This window comes from Chiloscyllium plagiosum, chromosome 2, assembly GCF_004010195.1.
Source record: "Chiloscyllium plagiosum isolate BGI_BamShark_2017 chromosome 2, ASM401019v2, whole genome shotgun sequence".
NCBI lineage: Eukaryota > Metazoa > Chordata > Chondrichthyes > Orectolobiformes > Hemiscylliidae > Chiloscyllium > Chiloscyllium plagiosum.
In genome coordinates this window covers 37,063,107-37,084,413 of record NC_057711.1, presented here as the reverse complement: position 1 = coordinate 37,084,413, position 21,307 = coordinate 37,063,107, and the positions used below count along the sequence as shown (strand labels likewise).

Genomic DNA, 21,307 nt, shown 5'->3' with positions numbered 1-21,307 from the left:
TGTCAAACATAATTTCCTTTTTATAAATCCATGCTGACTCTATCCAATCCTGTCACTGTTTTCCAGACGCTCTACTATTAAGTCTTTTGTAACGGATTCTAGCCTTTTTCCTACTACTGATGTCAGTTTAACTGGTCTATAATTCCTTGTTTTCTTTTTACCTTTTTTTAAAATAAGGAGCTTACATTAGCTATTCTCCTAATCCAGAGGAGCTGTTACAGAGTCTATGAAATCTTAAAAGATGACCATCAATGCATCCACTATTTTTAGGGCCATGTTCTTGAATAGTGTTAAGTATACCCAGGTTTTAATGCACCTCCCCTTTACTTAGTCTGTCGTCTTGATTTTACTGCTCCTCGGATGCTACCTGAACTGTTGTGTTTTTCCAGCACCACTCTAATCTAGACTCTGGTTTTCAGCATCTGCAGTCATTGTTTTTACCTTTTCAGATAGTCCGCCTTCCTGTTTTTAATTATGGTAGTGGATAACGTCACATTATCCGCGTCATACATCTGTCATACATTGACTTTTTCTTGCTGGTTGCGCCCTAACTGAATTAATACAGATAACACTCGATGAAGAATTTCACTAAGCTCTACCAATCTCCATGGCAATGTGATGTAAATGACTTATTGCCAGATAAAAATTAAAATTAATTCCAGCACATTCCTTAATTCTGGCAAACCATGTGAGTAGCTTCCTTTGTTGGAATAACTGCAAACATCATGTTATCAATTTTTCAGCTAATTAAGCTTTCTTCTAGTTGAATAATGTTGCCTTTCTAGCTGTTACCCTTGTAATTTAACGTGATCCTGACCTTTATACATGTTCTGAAGCCCAGGCTTGTTTCAGTTATGTTTTCTTTGTGGTTATTACCAGTTTCTCAATCAAGACTTCCCATTTAACATCTAAACTATGTTGTAAATAATATGAATTACAACATGGATATTTGTGAGAATGAGCATAGCTGGTGAGGCCAGCACTTGCAGTCTATCCCGAGTTTCTCTTGAAAACGTGATGTTGAACTAAAATAATTTGTATAGAAAAATAATAGGCAAAGCTTTGCTCGAGTTTGAACATTAACCATTTTATTGGTCTTGCTATTATCTGTCTTGCACCCAATTTACTTTATCCATGCTGACACAGATCCTCCTGTTCCAAGAGCCTCAATTTTATTATCCAGCCTTTCTCATAGTACTTTGTCAAAGCATATATTGAAATCTAAGGGGCTTGACTGCCGTAGTGATTGTGCCCCAATTCTGAGCCAGAAAGACCAATTTCAAGTCCCATATGCCACAGAAATGTTTGTCATAAGGTTAATTTAAAATAATTAACTTAAAATCTGTGGTGAGACCATCCGTAGTGTTCTCCTCATCAACCTACTTTCTTACTACCTCAAGAAATGTACTGTAATTAGTAAATAATTGTTTTGTATTACAGAACCTGCGAATTGCTTAAAAATGACTGTTCAAGCTTTTAATGTTGCTGTCGTCAGGACAAGTTGCAAGAATACCAATTCAAGGGAAAAAATTGCATGCTTCATGAGAAAGAAATGCTGACTGATGTTTGCATTCACCATGGCAGTGCCTCTTAATGTTGATTGGCAGTTAACTGTGCTGCCAAGTATATAGGTTCCATGTCCCAAAGACTGGGGTGGGGTGGGTGGGGTGTATCAAACAATATCAATTCAGCTGTTCTCAAAAAAGCAAGGCAATAACTGTACCCAAGCAGTCAATGATTACAGAAGTCTTAGCAAAGTCTAACATTAAATTATTCTGCAGTTTGACTTTATTTGCTGGATAATCCTGAGTGTACGAAGAATTACACTAACAACAAATTTAGGATTGTCAGCCAGACTCAGAATAGCACATTTGCGTGTACTGGAGGCTAGCCATAATGTTACACAGGTCCTGTTCTTTGCAGACTGAAAGGTAACATACAAGCACTGTGTCTGCTTCACTCAACAGAATATGTGACAGCTGTTCTCTGGTTCATTTTGCAAAGCAATGCTTTGACCAATCAGAATGTCCATGCTCTCTTGCTTTAGGAATCTCGGGTGCAACACATTCCGACAAGGCAGTTTATCTGTTCTAAACAGCTTATACCTTAAATTCTATTGGTCAGTTTTCACCCTATATCTGCAGTCTCCATTCACAACAATATTCTGTTAGCATCCATGCAAGTTGTAGTTAATGCAGGAGAGGAACAACTTTAATTGGCAATCCCAGTTAACCAGTTAGACTCCACTTATAATATTTTCCTCTTCTATTATGACAACTTGTGTTTTAGAAGGTCATGGAGGAAAGTACTCTCACAACATTTTAAGAAGCATCTGGATGAGTTTATAAAATGCCAGGGCATAGTTGGCTATGGACCATGTACAGATAAATAGAATTAGTGTAGTTTGATGTTTGTTTGATGTAGACATGATGTATGACTCTATAACTGTATTAACTATCCCAAGCTGTGCCACTGGCAATTTAAAATATGACTCCAAACCCCTTGAGAGATTGTAATTAGGGAGAAGATTTGTAGTTCAGGATGTAAGTTTGCTCGCTAAGCTGGTAGATTTGTTCTCAGACGTTTCATTACCATACTAGGTAACATCATCACTGAGCCTCCAATGAAGCACTGGTGTTCTGTCCAGCTTGCTATTTGTGTCTTGGTCTGTTGTGGTGGGTGATATCACTTCTTATTCTTTTTCTGAGAGGTTGGTAAATGGGGTCCAAATTGATATGTATGTTAATGGAGTAACGGTTTGAATGCCAGGGCTCGAGGAAATACCCTATATGTCTTTGTTTTGCCTGTACCAGGGTGGATGTATTATCCCAGTTGAACTAGTGTGCTTCTTCGTCTGTGTATATGGATATTAGTGAAAGTTGGTCAGGTCTTTCGGTGGCTAATTGTTGCTCATGTATTCTGGTGGCTTGCACAGACGGGCAGGAAACTAGCCACTAAAAGACCTGACCAACTTTCACTGGTATCCATATACACAGATGAAGAGACGCATCAGTTCAACTGGGACAATACATCCATCTTGGGAGAGGCTAAACAAAGACATATAGGGTATTTCCTAGAGGCCTGGCATTCAGAGCAGAACTCCACAAACATATCAATTTGGACCCCATTTACCAATCTGTCAGAAAAAGAACTGAAGTGTTATCACCCACTGCAACAGACCAAGACACACACATAGCAAGAGGGACAGAGCACCAACACTTCATTGGAGGCTCACTGATGAGAACAAATCTACCAGCTCAGCAAGGAAACGTACAACCTGACCCTTGAGAGATTACATTAAGCTATCAAAAGCTCAAAGTTAAGTTGTAAGAACTGTCTTAATTGAGGAAAAGAAAGTTTTAGTGAATTTCAGAGCATAAGGCCCAGACAACTGAAACCATGGCCACTACAGAATCTCAGAATTTCTATGGTGCAGAAGGACTCTATTTAGCCTATTGTGCCTGCACCAACTCTGTTATTGCCAATTTCCTGCCTTTTTCCTGTATTTTCCCACACACCATTCTTATCCAAAAAAAAACGATAGCCCTCCTGAATGGCTCAATTGAAGCTGCCTCCCACCACCATGTTTCCAGTTGATGATTCCATACCCTAACAAGGTGCTGTGTGGAAAGTTTGTTTTTCACGTGACCCTTGCTTTGTTTACACATCGCTTTAAATCTGTGCCCCCTCATTCTTATTTTTAAACGAAACAACAGCTTCATCCTACGTACTCTACCAGCCCACTCTCAATTTTGATAACTTCAATCAGGTCTCCTTTCAGACCCTCCTCTCCAGGGAGAGCAGTCCCAACTTCTTCACTCTATCAGCTGAAATTTCTCCTATCTGGAACCATTCTTTTAAATCACTTCTTCAATTTTTCTGATGTATTTGAATCTTTCTTCTAATATGGCACAACAATTATATGCACTATTCCATTTGAGATTGCACAAGTGACTTGTACAATTTCAGCATCATTTTCTTGTTCTTGTACTCTAAGCCCCTATTAATAACGCATTCTATGCTTGTTGCTCTCTCCATTTGTCCTGTCACCTTCAATTATCCTTGCATAGATACATCCCAATCCCTCTGCTCCTGCATCCACTTTGAAATTGTATCCTTTATTTAATATTGTATTATAAAATCCATCACCCCCCACTTTTCTGCATTTAGCCACATCTGCCACCCACCACCCACTGCACCAACTTGTCACCGAATTCCACACTATCCTTTTTAGTTTACAATTCTTTCACATTTGGTGCCATCTGCAAACATTGAAATTGTCCCTTGCACACCAAGATCCAGATCAAGAAAAGCAAGCTTCCCAATACCAACCCCTGAAGAACTCCACTACAAACCTTCCTAGAGTTTAGAAAAATATCCATTGACCTTTGCTTTCCATTTCTATCACTCACCAGATTTAATATCCATGTTGTCACTGTCACTTTTATACTATTATCAACAAATAACACTAAAGTCTGTTGTGTTGCATTGTACCTAATGTTTTCTGGTAATCCATGTATATTACATCAAAAGCATTAAAATCATCAAACCTTCCTGTTACCTCTTCATAAAACTCCAAGTGAGTTAAACATCCCTTCCTCTTCAGAAATCCATGCTGACTTTCTTCCTAATGAGCCTACCTCTTTTCACCTTTGACCATTCTATCCCAAATAATTGTTTACAAAAGTTTCATGTTAAACTAATTACTGGAGTTATCCTTGCAATCTTATTAAACAGGCCATAATGTTGGCAATTCTCCAGTCTTCTGGCACTTCCTCAGAGTTCAGGGAAGACTGAAGTCTCATGACCAGTACCTTTGAAATTTCCATCCTCACTTCCTTCTAAATCCTTGATTGCATCTCATCCAGTCCTGGTGTGTTGTTAACTTCTAAATGTCAACAGTCTTCCAATCATATCTTTACTTCTTCCAATGAATAGAACAATCGATATATCTTTCTCCTTAATTTTGATCCCTTCTAGTGACGAAGTCGCATCCTGTGTCAGCATGGCCTGGGCAGCATCCTCTGTCGTCAATACATTTGCAAAGTATTCATTTAATAACCTCAGCCATGATCCAGCCTCCATCTGTAAATCCCTTTTATGGTCTCTGATCAGCTGTACTCCACCTTTAACCACTACTGTTTATATGCTTATAGAAAACATGTTTTTTTTTATGTTGCTGATGGTCTTTTCTCATCATTCCCCGTTGCCCTTCTCATTTGGTTTTTCATTTCCCCCATAACCTTTTGGTATTGCTGTTGAACCTCATTTATATTTCTCCATTACACCTGTCATAGCAACACCTCTAATGTTAGTTTCTACCTCCTTTACCTTGACTACATTGTAATTGCACCCTTTTTATTCCATAGTTCTACACAAATTGCCCCTGTCTTGAACCCTCTGAGACATCCTCCTTCTCTGGCACTGCAATATCCAAAACCAACACAGCTACCCCTTCTTTTCCTTTTTCTATCTTTCATAACCAACTTATACCTAGGAGTATTTAATAACTAGTTTTGCCCTTAGTTGAGTAAGGCCGTTACAACAGCATGATTCCAAATTACAATCTCTGCCTTTAAATGCCCAACCTTCGCATTTGTATTGGCTATACTCTATACATTCACACATATGTGCATTTAACTCTTGTTTTGACTTTTTTTTTCTCCTTCAATCCAGCTTCACCGATTATCTTACCACTTGCTTTACAGGTGCTAGTTGTATCCTTGAGCATTTTGAGAGCCCATGCTATTTACTTCTAATGTTGTCTCTCGATTCCCACACCCCTGCCAAGTTAGCTTAAAGCCTTAAGGCATGAGCACGGTGCCCTGAAGGGCTTCAGTCCCAGTTCTGTTTAAGTGCAACCCATCTGATTTATACAGTGCCATCTTCCCCAGAGTCAGTCCTAATGTCCAAGGAGTTTGAAGTTCCCCCTCCAGCATCATCTTTCCAGCCGTGCATTCATCTGCCTTATCTGCACTCAACTAATGGAACAATTACAGCTGTGTACTTTAGAGATCAGAATAAGAGAAGTGCAATTATCACAGAGTTTTCTGCCAAATAAAAGTGGACACTGTTCCCTCTGTAACTAAGAACTGTGCCATTTGGAGGGAACGTTGCAAGGAGGCATTTATTTTTTAAACGTCGTGATTCATATGTATGAAATCAAATGCTCTTATCCGGCTGCTGTGCTTTGAATCATTTTTGTAGTGCAGGTTTCTCATTAGATTTCTAAACGTTAAGGCAGAATAGTGACCTTGCATATGCGGCCTATCCAGATAAACATCACTTTTTTCTACATTAGTCTTTGGTTAGTTTTATGTTGGTTAAATTCTGAAATAAATGACTAGTGCAGGTCTGAGCACATTGTTGCTTAGATACCAGTAATCTACACTTGTATTTTACCTAATTTAAATAATAAATGGTCAACTGGTGTTGGAGTAAGGAGGCGAATAAAATTAACATCAGTAGATGGAGCTGGCATTAAGCAACTGATTCAGTGGATTTTAAAAAAAAAATTGTTATCCGCATTAGAAACTGTTACTGTTATTTACAATTACAAGTGATATGTAAGTACAAATGGATGGGCAGTTTCTGAAGCTAAGCCTTCCTTAATATACTGGTGCCATTAAAATGTATTCACGGTCCCTCTACTTTTAAAGCTGTCTCCTGCTTTCAAAATTTAAATTGCAACAAATCGATATTCTGTTGATATAAGAGCAGTTTTAGATATGTCATAAATTTTGCAGTAATGTAATAAAAGCTCCATTTTCTCAATTGAGTTTTCAGATGTAGCATTCTATTAAATCTAATACGTTGTATATTACAGTGCCTGTCTTCTGTTGCCACTGCCTTGCAGTCTGGCTTTCTTCCATACTGTGAACCCGTATACCAGCGTTGTGTAAATCTAGTCCAAAAGACACTTTCCCAAGCTATGGCAAGTATTTTATTACTACATCTAAATTGTCCTAAAGAACAGTGATTTGCTATATGTTAATAAGAATGATGATTGCAATCAGTCCAATCAAGAAGTTATAAGCAGTCTCTTTATCCAATGATGAGTTAGAATGTTAAATATGATACTACACGGAGTTGTTAAGAGCAGTGTTCACCTTGAAGTTGAATTCAGATTTTCTAGTTTGTGTGTTTTAAGCTGGATGGCAGACGTGGTTCAGTTTTATTTGAATGTTTTTGTGGGTTAGTGTTTATTTACCTTTTTGATAAGATTTTAAACCCTTCATATAGACAGTTGCATACATTAAATAAAGGGAAAGGACTGGGCTGTTGCTTAGCAACAAGGGTCCAATAACATAAAGGCAGAATGATCAATGAAGTCAATAAATGTGATATATGCCAGAAAATGAATGTTATACACTGAGTTTGGGGAACATGAGCCATTGCTCTGAAATTAAAGTAGCGGTTTAGTTTGCAGCTTGTTTTCAGTGTCTTGGGGGAGACAAATGAGAGGAAAAGCACTTACCAACTGCAGAGCAATTTATTGAAAGGAAGCAGTTGACACTGTACCAGCCTAGACCTGCTTTTTCATGTGAAAATAGTGGTGGCTCTTCAGCTTGGGATACTTATAAACAGCGTTCCTTCTAAGCTGCACGATGCACAGCTGCTCCAGTGTTCAGCGCATGTTGATTGGTACAATGAGACAGATAAAAGGAATAGTGTGAATTTGAACTCTTTTCTGATGTCTGCAATATACTTCCAGTCACTTTGTTTTTCTTGTTTGATAAATGTTTATTCTTCGTGTAAAGGTATACTAAAAGTACACTGGAAGCCTCTTGTGAATGTATTCAGTAACTGACATGCAGATTAAAAAAAGTTAGGATCTAACAAGCCAGTTTTCACCATGGGATCTGACTTGGCCTATACTAACATTAGTTAGGACAGTAACAGGTTGAACAGTGCAAAATTGATTTAAGAGAAATTTAAATAATAGGTGACAGAGAATGCTCTGTTAATAGGGTTAGACAAAGATGGGTGGGAAGAGGCCGAACCAATTGGATAGACAAGTCATCTTTGGCATGAATTCTACAGACTTTAGTTTAGCATACTTAGTTGTCAGTTTGTTTATCAATCCATGAACTGTTTATTTTATCCAATGTTCACTAATATTAATTTTGAATGAATATGGTTTACCATACATAGTTGATTCATGGTCACAATCCGGAAATATCCATCTATCAGCTCAAATTTGTTTCATTTCCTTTTTGAATTTAACAAACCCCCATGAAGGACCATGGGTCATCTCACAGCACAACACCAAAATTGCAAGGAATAGAAGAGAGGATTAGATCAATGGAATAATGATTTCATCATTATTTAGAGATACATTCAGACTTCAGCTACAGATCATCTGAGAGCGCCTAGTTTCAGGCAGATAAAATCAATACAATATTATTTTGATTAAAATTGGTCTTCGCTTATGTCATTGGTTCTTGTATCACAGTTGCATGGTTCCCAGCCTGATCAGTGCGAGGCCCCGGATAAAGATTTTATGATTGTGGCACTTGATTTACTAAGTGGGCTGGCTGAAGGCCTTGGAGGAAGTATTGAACAGCTTGTTGCACGGAGCAATATTTTGTCATTAATGTACCAGTGTATGCAGGTAAGCAAATGTTCTATTAAAACCGAATATATTTTATTTCTTAATCCAAAAAGAAATCAAACAATTTTTTTTCTTTTAATTATAGGATAAGATGCCCGAAGTACGACAGAGTTCATTTGCCTTATTGGGTGATTTAACAAAAGCGTGCTTTCAACATGTGAAGCCTTGCATTGGTATGCAATGTTGTCTTTGTTCACATCTTTCTCTTACTATCTCACAGCTAAGAAAATAAATTAGAGGATGTATATTTTGTTCTGTGTATATATTTTTAATTGGGCGTCGATTAGAACTTTAACTTTGTTTCTTATTACAGCTGATTTCATGCCAGTTCTTGGAACTAATCTGAACCCAGAATTTATTTCTGTCTGTAATAATGCTACATGGGCAATTGGAGAGATCTCAATTCAGATGGGTTAGTATTTGATGGATGTACATCAAACCATGAACTTGGTAAGAAATGTATGTTTAGAACCAGAGATGTTTTCAACACCTGATAAATGACTAGTTTATCATGAAAGGCACTTTGTATGTGTGATGCATCTTAGTTTTGAAGATTCCAAAATAAATTCCTCCTTGTCCTGTCCTTTTCATTTCATCATGTATTCACCTGTGCATATGTTTATTTTTTGCTTAAGAATTTGATAAGGCGTTCGACAAGGTTCCTCTTGGTAGACTGGTTAGTGAAGTTAGACCTCATTGGAATACAGGGAGAACTAGCCATTTGGATACAGAACTGGCTCGAAGGTAGAAAGCAGGGGCTGGTGGTGGAGGGTTGCTTTTTAGACTGGAGGCCTGTGACCAGTGGTGTGCCGCAAGTTCGGTACTGGGTCTACTGCTTCTGTCATTTATATAAATGATTTGGATGTGAACTTAGGAGGTAAAGTTAGTAAGTTTGCAGATGACACCAAAATTGGAGGTGTAGTGGACAGTGAAGAAGGTTACCTCAAAACAATAGGATCTTGATCCAATGCGGCAGTGGACCGAGAAGTGACAGAGTGAGTTTGATTTTAGATAGATGTGAGGAGTTGCATTTTTGAAAGGCATATCTTAGCAGGGCTTAAGGTCCTCTGGCGTGTTGCTGAACAAAGAGACTTTGGAGTGCAGATTCATAGTTCTTTGAAAGTGGAGTTGCTGGTAGATAGGATAGTGAAGAAGGCGTTTGATATGTTTTCCTTTATTGGTCAGAGCATTGATATAGGAATTGGGATGTCATATTGCAACTGGACATTAGTCAGGCCACTTTTGGAATATTGTGTGCAATTCTGGTCTCCCTCCTGTCGGAAGGATGCTGTAAAACTTGAAAAGGTTCAGAAAAGATTTACATGGATGTTGCCAGGGCTGGAGGATTTGTGGTAACTTTTTCCCTTTGCCGCAATAAACAAATCTGCAAAATATTGGCAAGCACCTGGACAAGTTGATTATTCTCCTGATTTAGTTCTTACTACCTTCCAGAAGCCCAGTCCTGCAGCTACTTCCTTCTGTACTGAGGACCCCTGATGTTGGTACCAAGAGCCCCACGCAACTGTACGACTGAAAGGGATCATTGCTATGGACAGAACCAAACGATCCCATGTACAATAGAACAGATTAAAGTTCTGCCAGTTGTTGATTGTGGTGAACGGTTAAGAACAGGAGGAGCATGCTCCATGAAGTTTCCCAGCTCAGCAAAACCTGAGTTCATATTGTAGATACAAATGGCTTAACTGAAGCCTTTGTAGCTATCTTCAGAGAATTGCCAGATGGCTGATTTCTTGGTATCTGCACATTGTTTACCTGTTTTAACCAGTTCAGTTTGTAACAGGTGATTGCTGAGTGTATGGGATGTAACGTCTGTGCCCAGCAATAGCTGTCCTTTGGTAAAAACAGTTGGGCTCCATAAGTAGCAGTACTCATAGTTAAATTGTTCCACAACAGCTATAACTAATAGCATTCTGAAGTTATGGGGTATTGCTCTTTATACACTGTGCAAGAATGCTAATCCAGTGCAAGAACAAATTGATGATGAGTTGTGAACAACGTTATCAAGTAACCCTTACTGCAAATAATGCAACTGGAACACTCATACCAATACAGTATCTAATAAAACAGGTCACAGCCTAGCTATCTTGCAGTACTCATCTTAGCATCTGATGTCTTAGTTTCATCACCATGTTGATCAGATATATGATGGTATAGTGTATCACAAGATACTGACTTGGGGATATGTTACCATTCCTTCAATTTTGCTGATTCATCGCCTTGAAACTCCCTAACTAATGGCACTATTATACTTTCAGTGTGTATTGCAGTAGTTCAAGAAGACCCACTGCTGTCACCTTGAGGCCAGCTAGGAGTAGGCAATAAATATCGGGCTTGTCGGGCTTCCATATTCCAAAGAATGATTTAAATATACCTTTCCACTTCTGTGTTTTATATCCTGGCATGTCCAAAACTGAACGCTGTACTTCTTTCTAACTCTGACCAAAGCCACTTCCAAATTAGAATAAACAGATCAGTGAAATGAATAAATGGAGGAGACTGTGTTTGTTTGTTTGTTTGCTTGCCTGGGAAGTAGGTTTTGATTCTTGGGTACTGGAACAATTTTCTGGTCGATGACTTTTCATCAGATCTGAGATGTGTTGGAAACATAACTGGTTTGAAGAAAGTGACGTGCGATAAAGAACAAATCAAAAGGTTTGTGTTGAGATGAACAGAATTACAGGATGGTTGCAGCACAGAGGAAAGCATTGCCCTATTATGCCTGTGACAGGATTCTGCCAGGGCACTTCAGTTGGCCCCACTTCTGCACCCTTTATTAAAGAGAACCCTAACTTTATTAATAAAGAGTAAAACTAAATCCACTTAATTACTGAATTCTTAAGGACATTTGTTCCGTTTTGGTCTAGACAGGGTTCAAGCATAAAAAAGATTGCGTGAAGGGTCAAGAGAGAAAAGTCATAGAGTGGTGTAATGATTTACATAAAGATGAGCGGAGCATTACAGATTGGGACACAGTTTAGTGGCAATAATACATCAGCTTATGAGAATTTGAGGGAAAACGTTAAAAAAAATTTAAAGGCACTGTATATGATTGCATGAAGCATTTGTGATTCTTTGCCACCATCTTGAATAAAAGCAGAGGTAGTCAACAAATTTGTGCCTTCCTTTTAGAAGGCTCAAATCAGAAATAATGTGAAACCAGAATCTAATCAGAGTGAGGAACTGAAGGTATTGAAAGTTACTGAAATTAAAGAAATTCATGCCAATAATTTTCATACATCTAATGGCTGAATAAGAGAGAGAAGATATATCTTAGATAGTAGGTGCATTGCTTGTGCCCGTCCAAAGTTTCCTACATTCTGAAAGGCCTCTGTACATTTAAAGGTAGTAAACATGCCACTGCTATTCAAAAAAGGGAGAAGAAAATTGACTAACTGGTTTCAAAATCCCAATCTTCAAGAAAATGTTGGAATCTGTTGATTTTCAAAAACAAAAATATACAATTAGACAGATTCACAATGGTTGACAGTGTTTCTGCATATGGAACCAGCAGGAAGGACAAAGGGTATCTGGGTAGAGGCAAAAATTAATGGACGTAATGCATTTATATACAAAAAGATCCTACAAAATGTTATTGCATAACATACTGTTTTCGAATTGGAGTAAAAATATTACCATGCCATTTGCTAAGCCTCAATTCGCATGCATACCATTGCACAGTGAGGAATTTGGGTGGTTTCCATTCTCTGCTGTATGTGATTACTGATTTGATTCAAGAAATTGATGTTAACCGAAGACATTTGGAAAAGTGTGCTCTATGCATTCTACCCTGAAGGACTCAGACAGTGCTTGCATCTAAATTTGCTGAAAAAGTGTAGAATTTTAAAATTTAATGAGTGAAGATCTGCCTTTAGCTGGTAACATCTTCACTCCACTAATTTTACTTTTTCATTAGGCATTGAAATGCAGCCTTATGTGCCAATGGTCTTGCCCCGGCTGGTGGATATCATTAATAGACCTAACACACCCAAAACATTACTGGAAAATACAGGTAATTTAAATACTGATTTTGTAGAATGTTTAATTTGTTGTGTTGTGCTTAAGAATGTATGAAATAAATATTTAAACTCCTTAAGTATTATATTTGGACGTTGACAGGAAAATTATGGGTCTGTTTGAAAAACATTTTATTCAACATAAATTCAATCAAATTACTTGATTTAAGCTTATAGATCAGGCTGCTGGCCCCCGTCAAGGATAGTGGTTCTACCTATCAGGTTGCCATCTTGAGAGAGTCTGCATAGTATGGGATGATGTTTAATTTGTGCTGTTTGTTGTATTCATTGCATAGTGGAATGAGTCTTTATGAGCCTCAAATTTAGAAATGCTGAACAAACTTATGATATTGGGTTTCTAAAGTTACAAAACTTCAAAATCACAAAAGGATATTTTGTCTAAATATTTGATTTACGAAGTTCAGTCTTAAAAGTGAAATTCAGTAAAATAAAAATATTTAGCTAGTTATTAGTTTGCATGATTTTGAGTCATGTAAGTGTTTGATAATTGGAACAAGCTTGTCAATTCACTGTCAAATGCACGGTCTGTTAAATTACCTTGAGAAACTATTGCTAGCAACAAATCAGTTTAAGAATGCTGAATTAATTAAGAATTATATTTACTGTTAAAAATGAACCTGTTTGACACAGGAGCAAAAATAGGCTACTCAGCCCATCGGTCTGTTCTACATTCAATGAGTTCATGACTAATCTAATAATCCTCAACTCCACTTTCCTGCAGAATAAGTATTACAGGTCAAGGATTTGATGGAAAATCCTCCACTTGCCTGTATGAGTGTGGTTCCAACACAATTCTCAAAGCTCAACACACTCCAGAACAAAGTAGCCCGCGTGATCAACCAATCCACGAGCTTAAATTTTCAGCCCCTCTGTCGCCAGCATAGAGAGTTAGTAAAAGCCAAAAATTGAGGGTCTATCATCCATTTCTCCTTCAACAGTACCTTTCAAAGTGCAGTCTCACCACAGAAAGACAAGGACAGCAGATCCACGAGTACACCACAACCTCCTTTACTGTTACTGATCAGAATCCTGGAATCCCTATCTAAAGCAGTGTATCTCCACCATGTGGACTGTAGCAGTTCAAGAAGGTAGCTCACTGCTGCCTTCTGGGCAGTCAGGAATGGGCAACAACTGCTGGGGCTCCAAGGGATGTTTGCTTCTTATGATTGAATAAAAATATAATTGTTAGCTATAATATCTTTTCTGACAAAGACATGATATTTATTTCATTCATAGAATCCTGTGGATTGTTCAGTACTTACGAATGAATCTTTTTTTAAAACATGTACAGACCTTGCAACTGACATGGAGTTCACTTGACTCCCTTTAGTGTATCTTTTGATGACTTTGGTTAATGAGTGCCTAAAATGAGGACATTTATACTTTATAAGCTTGTTCCTCTTTCTCAGCATTTCAGTAATATTTAGAATCTTCAAATGTAGATGCAGATATGCAGCAAGGTGCTGCACAGCAACAGTAAATGTGAACAAATGTTGCACGTTTAATGAAGGATAACTGATCAACTGTATTTTCTAAATATGCTGTATTTAGATTTAGGGTTGAAGAATTACATTTTGTGTCAACCTGCTGTCTTAGAATACGAAAAGAAACTTGCTGGTTTTCTGCAATGCAGGGACACTTGCGCATTGAGTATCATGTATAGAAGCTGCCAGTGCTTTCTTAATTCAGTCTTAAACTTCCAAAATATTTCAAGTATACATTTTAGATGGCCTTAATGCAGTTCCAAAGGTGGTTTTAAAGTCTTACTTTGTGCTTTGGCAACCTGATTGCTTAGCTGTTTCTTTCTCTGCCTGATATTAAACAATAGACTGCTGAGGCTGGAAATATGAAATAAAAAGAGAAAATGCTGGAAATACCCAACAGACTCAGGCAGGATTTGGAAGTGGAAACAGGCAAATGTTTCAGGTCAATGTGTTCTATCTCAACTTTTTCTACTTCTGACATATAGCCACCAGCCTGAAGTATTAGCAGGTTTCCTTTCCACAAATGCTCCTGACCTGCTGAAATTTGTTCCAGCATTTGTTTCTGCCATTTTCAGATCTATGCTTTGTGAACAGAATAAAATTCCAGCTGTTTTTCAAATTTTAAATTTTGTAATCTTATTTATTTTCCCATGACTCTGGTCTTGAACGAAGTGTTTAAAGAAAATAGTCTATAAATATAAAGGGCAGTTTCCATAGTTAATGGATTTTTGGACAATGATTAGAAATTTTATGTAAATATTTATAATTTAAGCAATTTGGTTACAAAGTGGAGAGTTTTGTGCTAGTTCACTATTTGAAATGAAAAATTATTTTGTGTGCAACTTACATGTTACACAACTTGCAAGAAATATCATGTTAATTGGCCTACATCGTACAGTTTAATCAGTATATCCTACACTGAACTTTATTTTTGAATGAACATTCATCTGCTTTTCTGCATGTCTCATCAGATTGTTCATGAATGCTTGTTTTAATGAGAATGTTGCATAGTTTGTGTCTCTTGAACATAGGTTTCCCTCCTCTGCTTTATATGAATCTGCTGGATTTTTGTAACGTCCTTGTAGTTAGCTTGGAGTAATCCTTAAGCCATTACTTTTTCTTTCTGAATGATAACCTTTTGTGAGTTTAAAGAGGAACACTTCTAAAACACTTGTTCGTTTCCATGTTTTACATTACCTGATTTTTTGAAATATCTAAGAGGATATTGCAAGGTATTTTGAAAAGAAAACTAGCTGATTTAAATTAAGGGAAGAATTTCTGTTATAGAGTCATAAAGATGTACAGCACGGAAACAGACCCTTCGGCCCAACCCGTCCATGCCGACCAGATATCCCAACCCAATCTAGTCCCACTTGCCACTGTTCTGAAAGTTTCTGCTGCTTTGAGGGAAGCTGTTAGTTTTCTTTCTGCTATTAGTAACTAATAACTGTATAAGTGAGAATAATACTTATTTTGAAGGCACTAATAATGTATTCATTTCCCACTCATAATTTTACGAATGCATGGAGCATCATCCTTTGTAATTACTAACTCCGTGTAGAAATCTCAATGACTTTGATTTCTTGTGATGGATAAATTGGCATTTTGCATTGTATAAAATTCTCAAATATACTACATGATAAGCATCAGTAGGTGCTTCTGTATTTTCCGTACTTGGCTCAAATTAATTAGGTTTATTAGCATACAAAGTGAGGGGTGAGCACAGCTGTACAGTCACTTGACATTAACAGTGATTTTGCTTGTGTTTGGTCATTTTAGAGAAACAATATAATGCAAGAGACTGCTGAGTACTCAGATGCCCTTTCTTGGTATATGCTTCATAATTTGAGTTTGAACATGTAGTTATACTGCACTATGCATAGGGAAGAGAACTTGACATTTAGCACTAACATTAAGAAATCCTGAATAGTAAAATTGGTTTGCTACCCTGTCGGAATTAGAAGGGCTGTGAAGTTTGATGCATTTTTGTTCAGTTGGAAGGGTTAGTTTAAAATGTAGGTGTGTTTTGGGAGTGTTCCCTCTTTTAACGTACTTTTTTTATTTTTTTTTAAAGATTGCACCATAACTCCTGCCTCCCTTCAGTGGGTGGTAGTTAATCTAATAATCAACCTAAAAAGATGATCTTAATTTTGTTATCATACACAGATTCTGTTGATTTCTGTTTCTGAGTTATTTGTTGTTTTTTCTTTATTTTTCTCCTCCCCCTCATTTGCTCATGTCTTGGTTGGCGTTTGGTGGTGTATAACCGTGATTGCGTTACCGTAGCAATAACAATTGGTCGTCTTGGTTACGTTTGTCCTCAAGAGGTGGCCCCCATGCTACAGCAGTTTATAAGACCCTGGTGTGTATTATTCAATCTTTATTTAATTCATTTTCCTCTTCACTCTTTCTCTATCTCTTTCTCACTTATAGCAATAGTTTTCAGTTGATTGCAAATTCACAATCCTTAACCATTGCCAACCATGTGACTAATCTTGTCCTATCAGGTTTGTGATTTTTCAGTAGCACTGTTGTGTGTATTTTTATTTTATGTTGTGGCTAACAACTAACTGATGCATGGGATAAGATTGTCACATGCTTGCTGTGTTGAGAGGCTTGGTTATGAACGTAAAAGCATTAAAGAAACTTTCATCAGAATTGCATGCAGAAATCTTCTTTTTAAAAAATATGGAAATACAGAACTTTTAAGCTTATATTGATTGAGAAACGTTCAGAAATTTTTAACTTTTAAGGTCAAACACTTTGCTTGCAAACCGTGGAAGTCTTTTGTTGTATTCAGCTTGTATGAATACCGGCTTGTGTTCCACCTTGTCTTATATTCAGTCATTTGTCTTTCACATGCTGCTTCTTTAAAATTGAATGCCTAAAGTAAATCTTATATAACTGAAAATCTTGTACTTCAAAGGAGGCATTGTTGCAATGATGGGTTAATTGAGGTACTTTCTAAAATGAACTTAGTGTTTGATGGAATAATTAAGTCACAAAGAATACATGTATACACTTTTCAATTTTTATTTTGGCAGTGCGTATTCATTGATTTTAAATAATACTTGATGCATAGATTTCATGAAAATAAAGCACCTGTAATATAAAATTGAAAACATTAATATATTGTTTATAACAAAGCTTATCAGAAACCATATTGATCTACGTGGAATACATTAAACTGTCCAGTTTACGTTCAAAGTTTGAATATTAATTGTATTACTGCTGTCAGATTTGCCAAGAGGGCAAAAACAAACCTAAATTAACTGCGGTATATACATTCCATTAAATACTATTTATAGTTTTGTTGTGTGTAGTGCATAGTGCATTAAAATCCAGTTCTGCACTTAACCTCCGTTTATACATGACCTTTTTTAAACACTATTGAACAGGTGTACTTCCCTGCGAAACATAAGGGATAATGAAGAAAAAGATTCTGCTTTCCGTGGCATTTGCAGTATGATTGGTGTCAATCCAGGAGGAGTTGTACAGGTGATAAGCTGAGACTGGTTAATGTGCTAACCTTTTTAGTAATAATGATTACAACGAAATTAAAAATGGGAGTTAACATACTGCTATTACATTTGATTTGCTGAACTACGGCTTTTTTATTGAACAAAAAGAAGTGGAATGCTTTCTAAAATCTTTAGAATAATTGAAAGCATTATAGCACTTTTCAATATATTTTACCAGCAGTTTTTTTGAATGTTAGTTGAGAACTGAATTATATGATTAAGGTCTTGCTTAAAGCAATATTTCTGTTTTGGTTTCTGTGTGAAGGTCTGTTCTGTATTTGTGAAGAACTGTTTTGGTTTGTGCAGAAAGTACTTGATTAATAGCTTGGCATGTGCAAGAAACGTCACTGCCTGAAATGTTGGGGTTCCTATTGGCTTAATACTCAACAGGTTTATTCTTTTCTTTTGAGATTTTTCAATGAAAATGTTAAAGGGGCAGGGTGAGGAAATTGAAATATTTTAAATTGATTTTTAGGTCATTACTGCTTAGAATTATAACCATGTCAGTTTTTTTACTGAATTATTTTTGGCTTTTCTTTCTTCATTCACGGGATGTGGGTGTTGCTGGCTAGGCCAGCATTTATTGCCCATCTCTAATTACTCAGCAGGCAGTTCAGAGTTACCCATATTGCTGAGAGTCTGGAATCACATGGAGATGAGACCAAATGAGGATGGTAATTTTCTTCCCTAAAGGACATCAGTAAACCAAATAGGTTATTCCTTATGATTGACAATGTTTCATGTCATTATTAGGCTTTCAATTTCAGAATTTTATTGACTTCAAAATGGTGGGTTCAAACCCAGAACATTATCTGGATCTCTGGATTAATACTCCAGTGCTAATACCACTAGGTCACCTACTCTCCTCTAATGCAGGTTGTCAATAATCCAACCAATCCAAGGTAAGTTAATATCCAGCATGACACGCTAATTAACCAGGAATGAGTACATGATCAGATTAAGTGCTTTGCTTCAGTCGTGTTGGGGCAATGGTTGGAACCTCTGACAAACCAGAAAAGAAGACAATACCTCGAAGATGGAACTTTACTGGTTGCATGATACATAAAATGAAGTAATGATTCCAAGACACTTCAGCATTGTTTATAACAGAGACATAAGCCAAACCAACATTATCAAGCAGGTTTATAAGTCGAGTGTACAGAAAAAGAAAAAAAATTCCATGGAAAGAATGGCAAAACCTTCAACATAACAATAAATTCACCTACACCGCACACCAGAATATCCAAATGTCTTGTAGTCTGAAATTATGGTGCAACTGGAATCCAGGTGGAAGATGAGGGCCATACTACTCCTATCAATCTAATGCTAAGTCTGGTAAGTGGTCTAAATTATGTTTTCTTCTGCTTTTATGGTTACAACATATTGTATAATAGTCTTCTAAATGTGCATGACAGTAATATTTGGAAAGACTTTTCAGCTGCTAAAATATTATAGATCTCTTATCTTTACAATAAATGTGAAAAGTACCTTATTGCTTAAACAGATGTAGCTCATGCAATTCTGTTTCTCCAGGTAACGCCCATTGGAATTTCTAAGAAAGGTGCATTTGAAGTTGACATCATTTTGGCCACTTCTGACCTGCAGAACCAGAGTTGAACCTGTAGCTATGACTGCTGCAGAAGATGAAGATCAGAAGCTGCTGTTTATTTTAATTACCGAATTGCAACCTGTAAAAGCTTGACCCATTACCATCAGAGGCAGTGGTACTGTTCGTGGATAGTGATGCTGCATTTTTTTCCATTTCTGTTCCAAGATCAAATATGCCATTTATTTACTTCACAAGCAGTGTAAAATATTGACACCACAATCTAGCTACTTCAAAATGGATGTCGGTTATGCACAGTGTCATATTGAAATATTGGGCCTATTTGACTTTTCAGATATCTGGAGCTGGGATTCAAGACAGGCATTTGGCTCCTTTCATGTGCTAATTGAAGGCTGAATGCTTATCTTGGGTTTCCCAAAAATGAGCTTAAATGTTTTTGCCAAAATAATGTGGAACAACAAGTAGGAGTAGCACCTCGCAGATCAGCAGTGCTTCTGACTGGTGTAATTGCTTGCAATCCCGGAGAGATGATTGTCCCAAACTTCAGTGGCCTCAGTAGGCACGAGGCAGGCAGCATGTGAAGGCTTGACAGGACCCCACTCCTTGGTTGTTTAAATAAGCCCTGACTCTTCATTTTGTACTGGCCTCAAACCAGAAATGGGCCCAGGTGAATTTCTACCTCATTAAGGTTCGTTGCTAGTTATGATGAATTCTATTCACAAAATAACACTTTGTTCTAGGCATGGTCAGAACAATATGGAAGTGCAACACTGTGGACGAACACTTTTTAAGTGTGTGTGTGTGTGTGTGTGTGTGTGTGTGTGTGTGTGTGTGTGTGTGTGTGTGTTCGGAATGTATCAGAAAGCTTTTAATTTTTGAATTGTAGGTTTCAAGGATGAGACAGAGCATATATTGCTCAAGTTTGTTGGCAGTGAGTAGTTGTTGGCAAGCTATCTCAAACTGCTTATTCCACGTGGTGAAGATGCTCCCATAATACTATCCAATGCAGTCAGTCAGGTAGATACGTAGTTCAATGATTTTTGCCCCATGAATAAAGCAACAATCATAGGAGGCTGTGGTCTTTCCATGCAGCTGTTGCTTTTGTTTCTCTGGGTGTTGGAGCTTACTGGTAAGGAGGTCTACCAGCAAAGATTATTTGGTAACTTGCTGTAGTCAACCCATGTAGATTGTGTGTCTGTTATGGAGGGGGTGGGTGTTTTGATTGATGGTGTGCTGATCAAATGGTTTATCCTAGATATTGTGTTTCTCGAATAATGTTGCAGTTGCACTGATCCTGACCTGAGTGTTATCATTGTATTTGTAAACACTGCTGTTTTTTTTTTTGAATGATACTACCAAGGTATATCAAAAATGAGAGAGGGGCAAGGATTGTAATCCAATTTTCCTCAATTCAAGGATTATAACTACTCAGTCAGGTGTTTCTGTCTTGGTCTTCATGTGACTGAACCGGCTGATTCTGAACCTGCAGATCTTTGGACATATTGTGAGGTAGTGGGATCTGGAATACTGGTTCTGATTTTCTCTTCTGCTCTGCTTCATCATTCAGATATTATGACTCAAAGCATAATTCAGCTTGATGGACAAGTTGTCACTATTTTGAACATTTGGAGCACGTCTCTCTCAAGTCGTTCATGTCAATGCTGCCATACTTCAGAATGACCTTACAGCATGCCTTTTAAGCATTTTCTCTCTGTGTACATTCTGCATTCCCTTTCATTTTTTTTTCTCTTAAAGTCTTTTTTTTTCAAACTTTTTACTTAGGTCTCATTTCAATGGCCATCATTCTTTATCTGAGACATTATTGTGTAGTTGCTGCTGTCTGAATGTTCACTTGCAAGCCTCTTGTGTGGCTGCTTGAGTAAAACTGAAAATTACATGAAATTAGAATAAAGCAGTAATATTTTCATTTCAGTTGTGCTTGATTATTATTTCATCTGGGAAAATGAACAGGAAAGCTAAAATTGAACAAAAGGGCATCACGTGCTTTAATTCATATGCATCACTACTTTAGTTTCTTAAGTTTCATGTTGAGAAATAAGGTTAAT

The 21,307-nt window shown here is 37.2% G+C and overlaps 1 protein-coding gene across 6 annotated transcripts in view; it reads left to right on the top strand.

Moving 5' to 3' along the window:
• Positions 1–21,307, top strand: part of tnpo1 (transportin 1) — a 124,216-nt gene that overhangs the window by 83,969 nt on the left and 18,940 nt on the right. For all 6 annotated transcript variants that reach the window (XM_043707736.1, XM_043707756.1, XM_043707728.1 and 3 more), the window contains 7 exons: positions 6,827–6,934; positions 8,456–8,614; positions 8,700–8,787; positions 8,928–9,026; positions 12,549–12,644; positions 16,440–16,515; positions 17,552–17,651. In XM_043707736.1, coding sequence (XP_043563671.1) covers positions 6,827–6,934; positions 8,456–8,614; positions 8,700–8,787; positions 8,928–9,026; positions 12,549–12,644; positions 16,440–16,515; positions 17,552–17,651 — 726 coding nt within the window. The remainder of the gene's footprint in view (positions 1–6,826; positions 6,935–8,455; positions 8,615–8,699; positions 8,788–8,927; positions 9,027–12,548; positions 12,645–16,439; positions 16,516–17,551; positions 17,652–21,307) is intronic.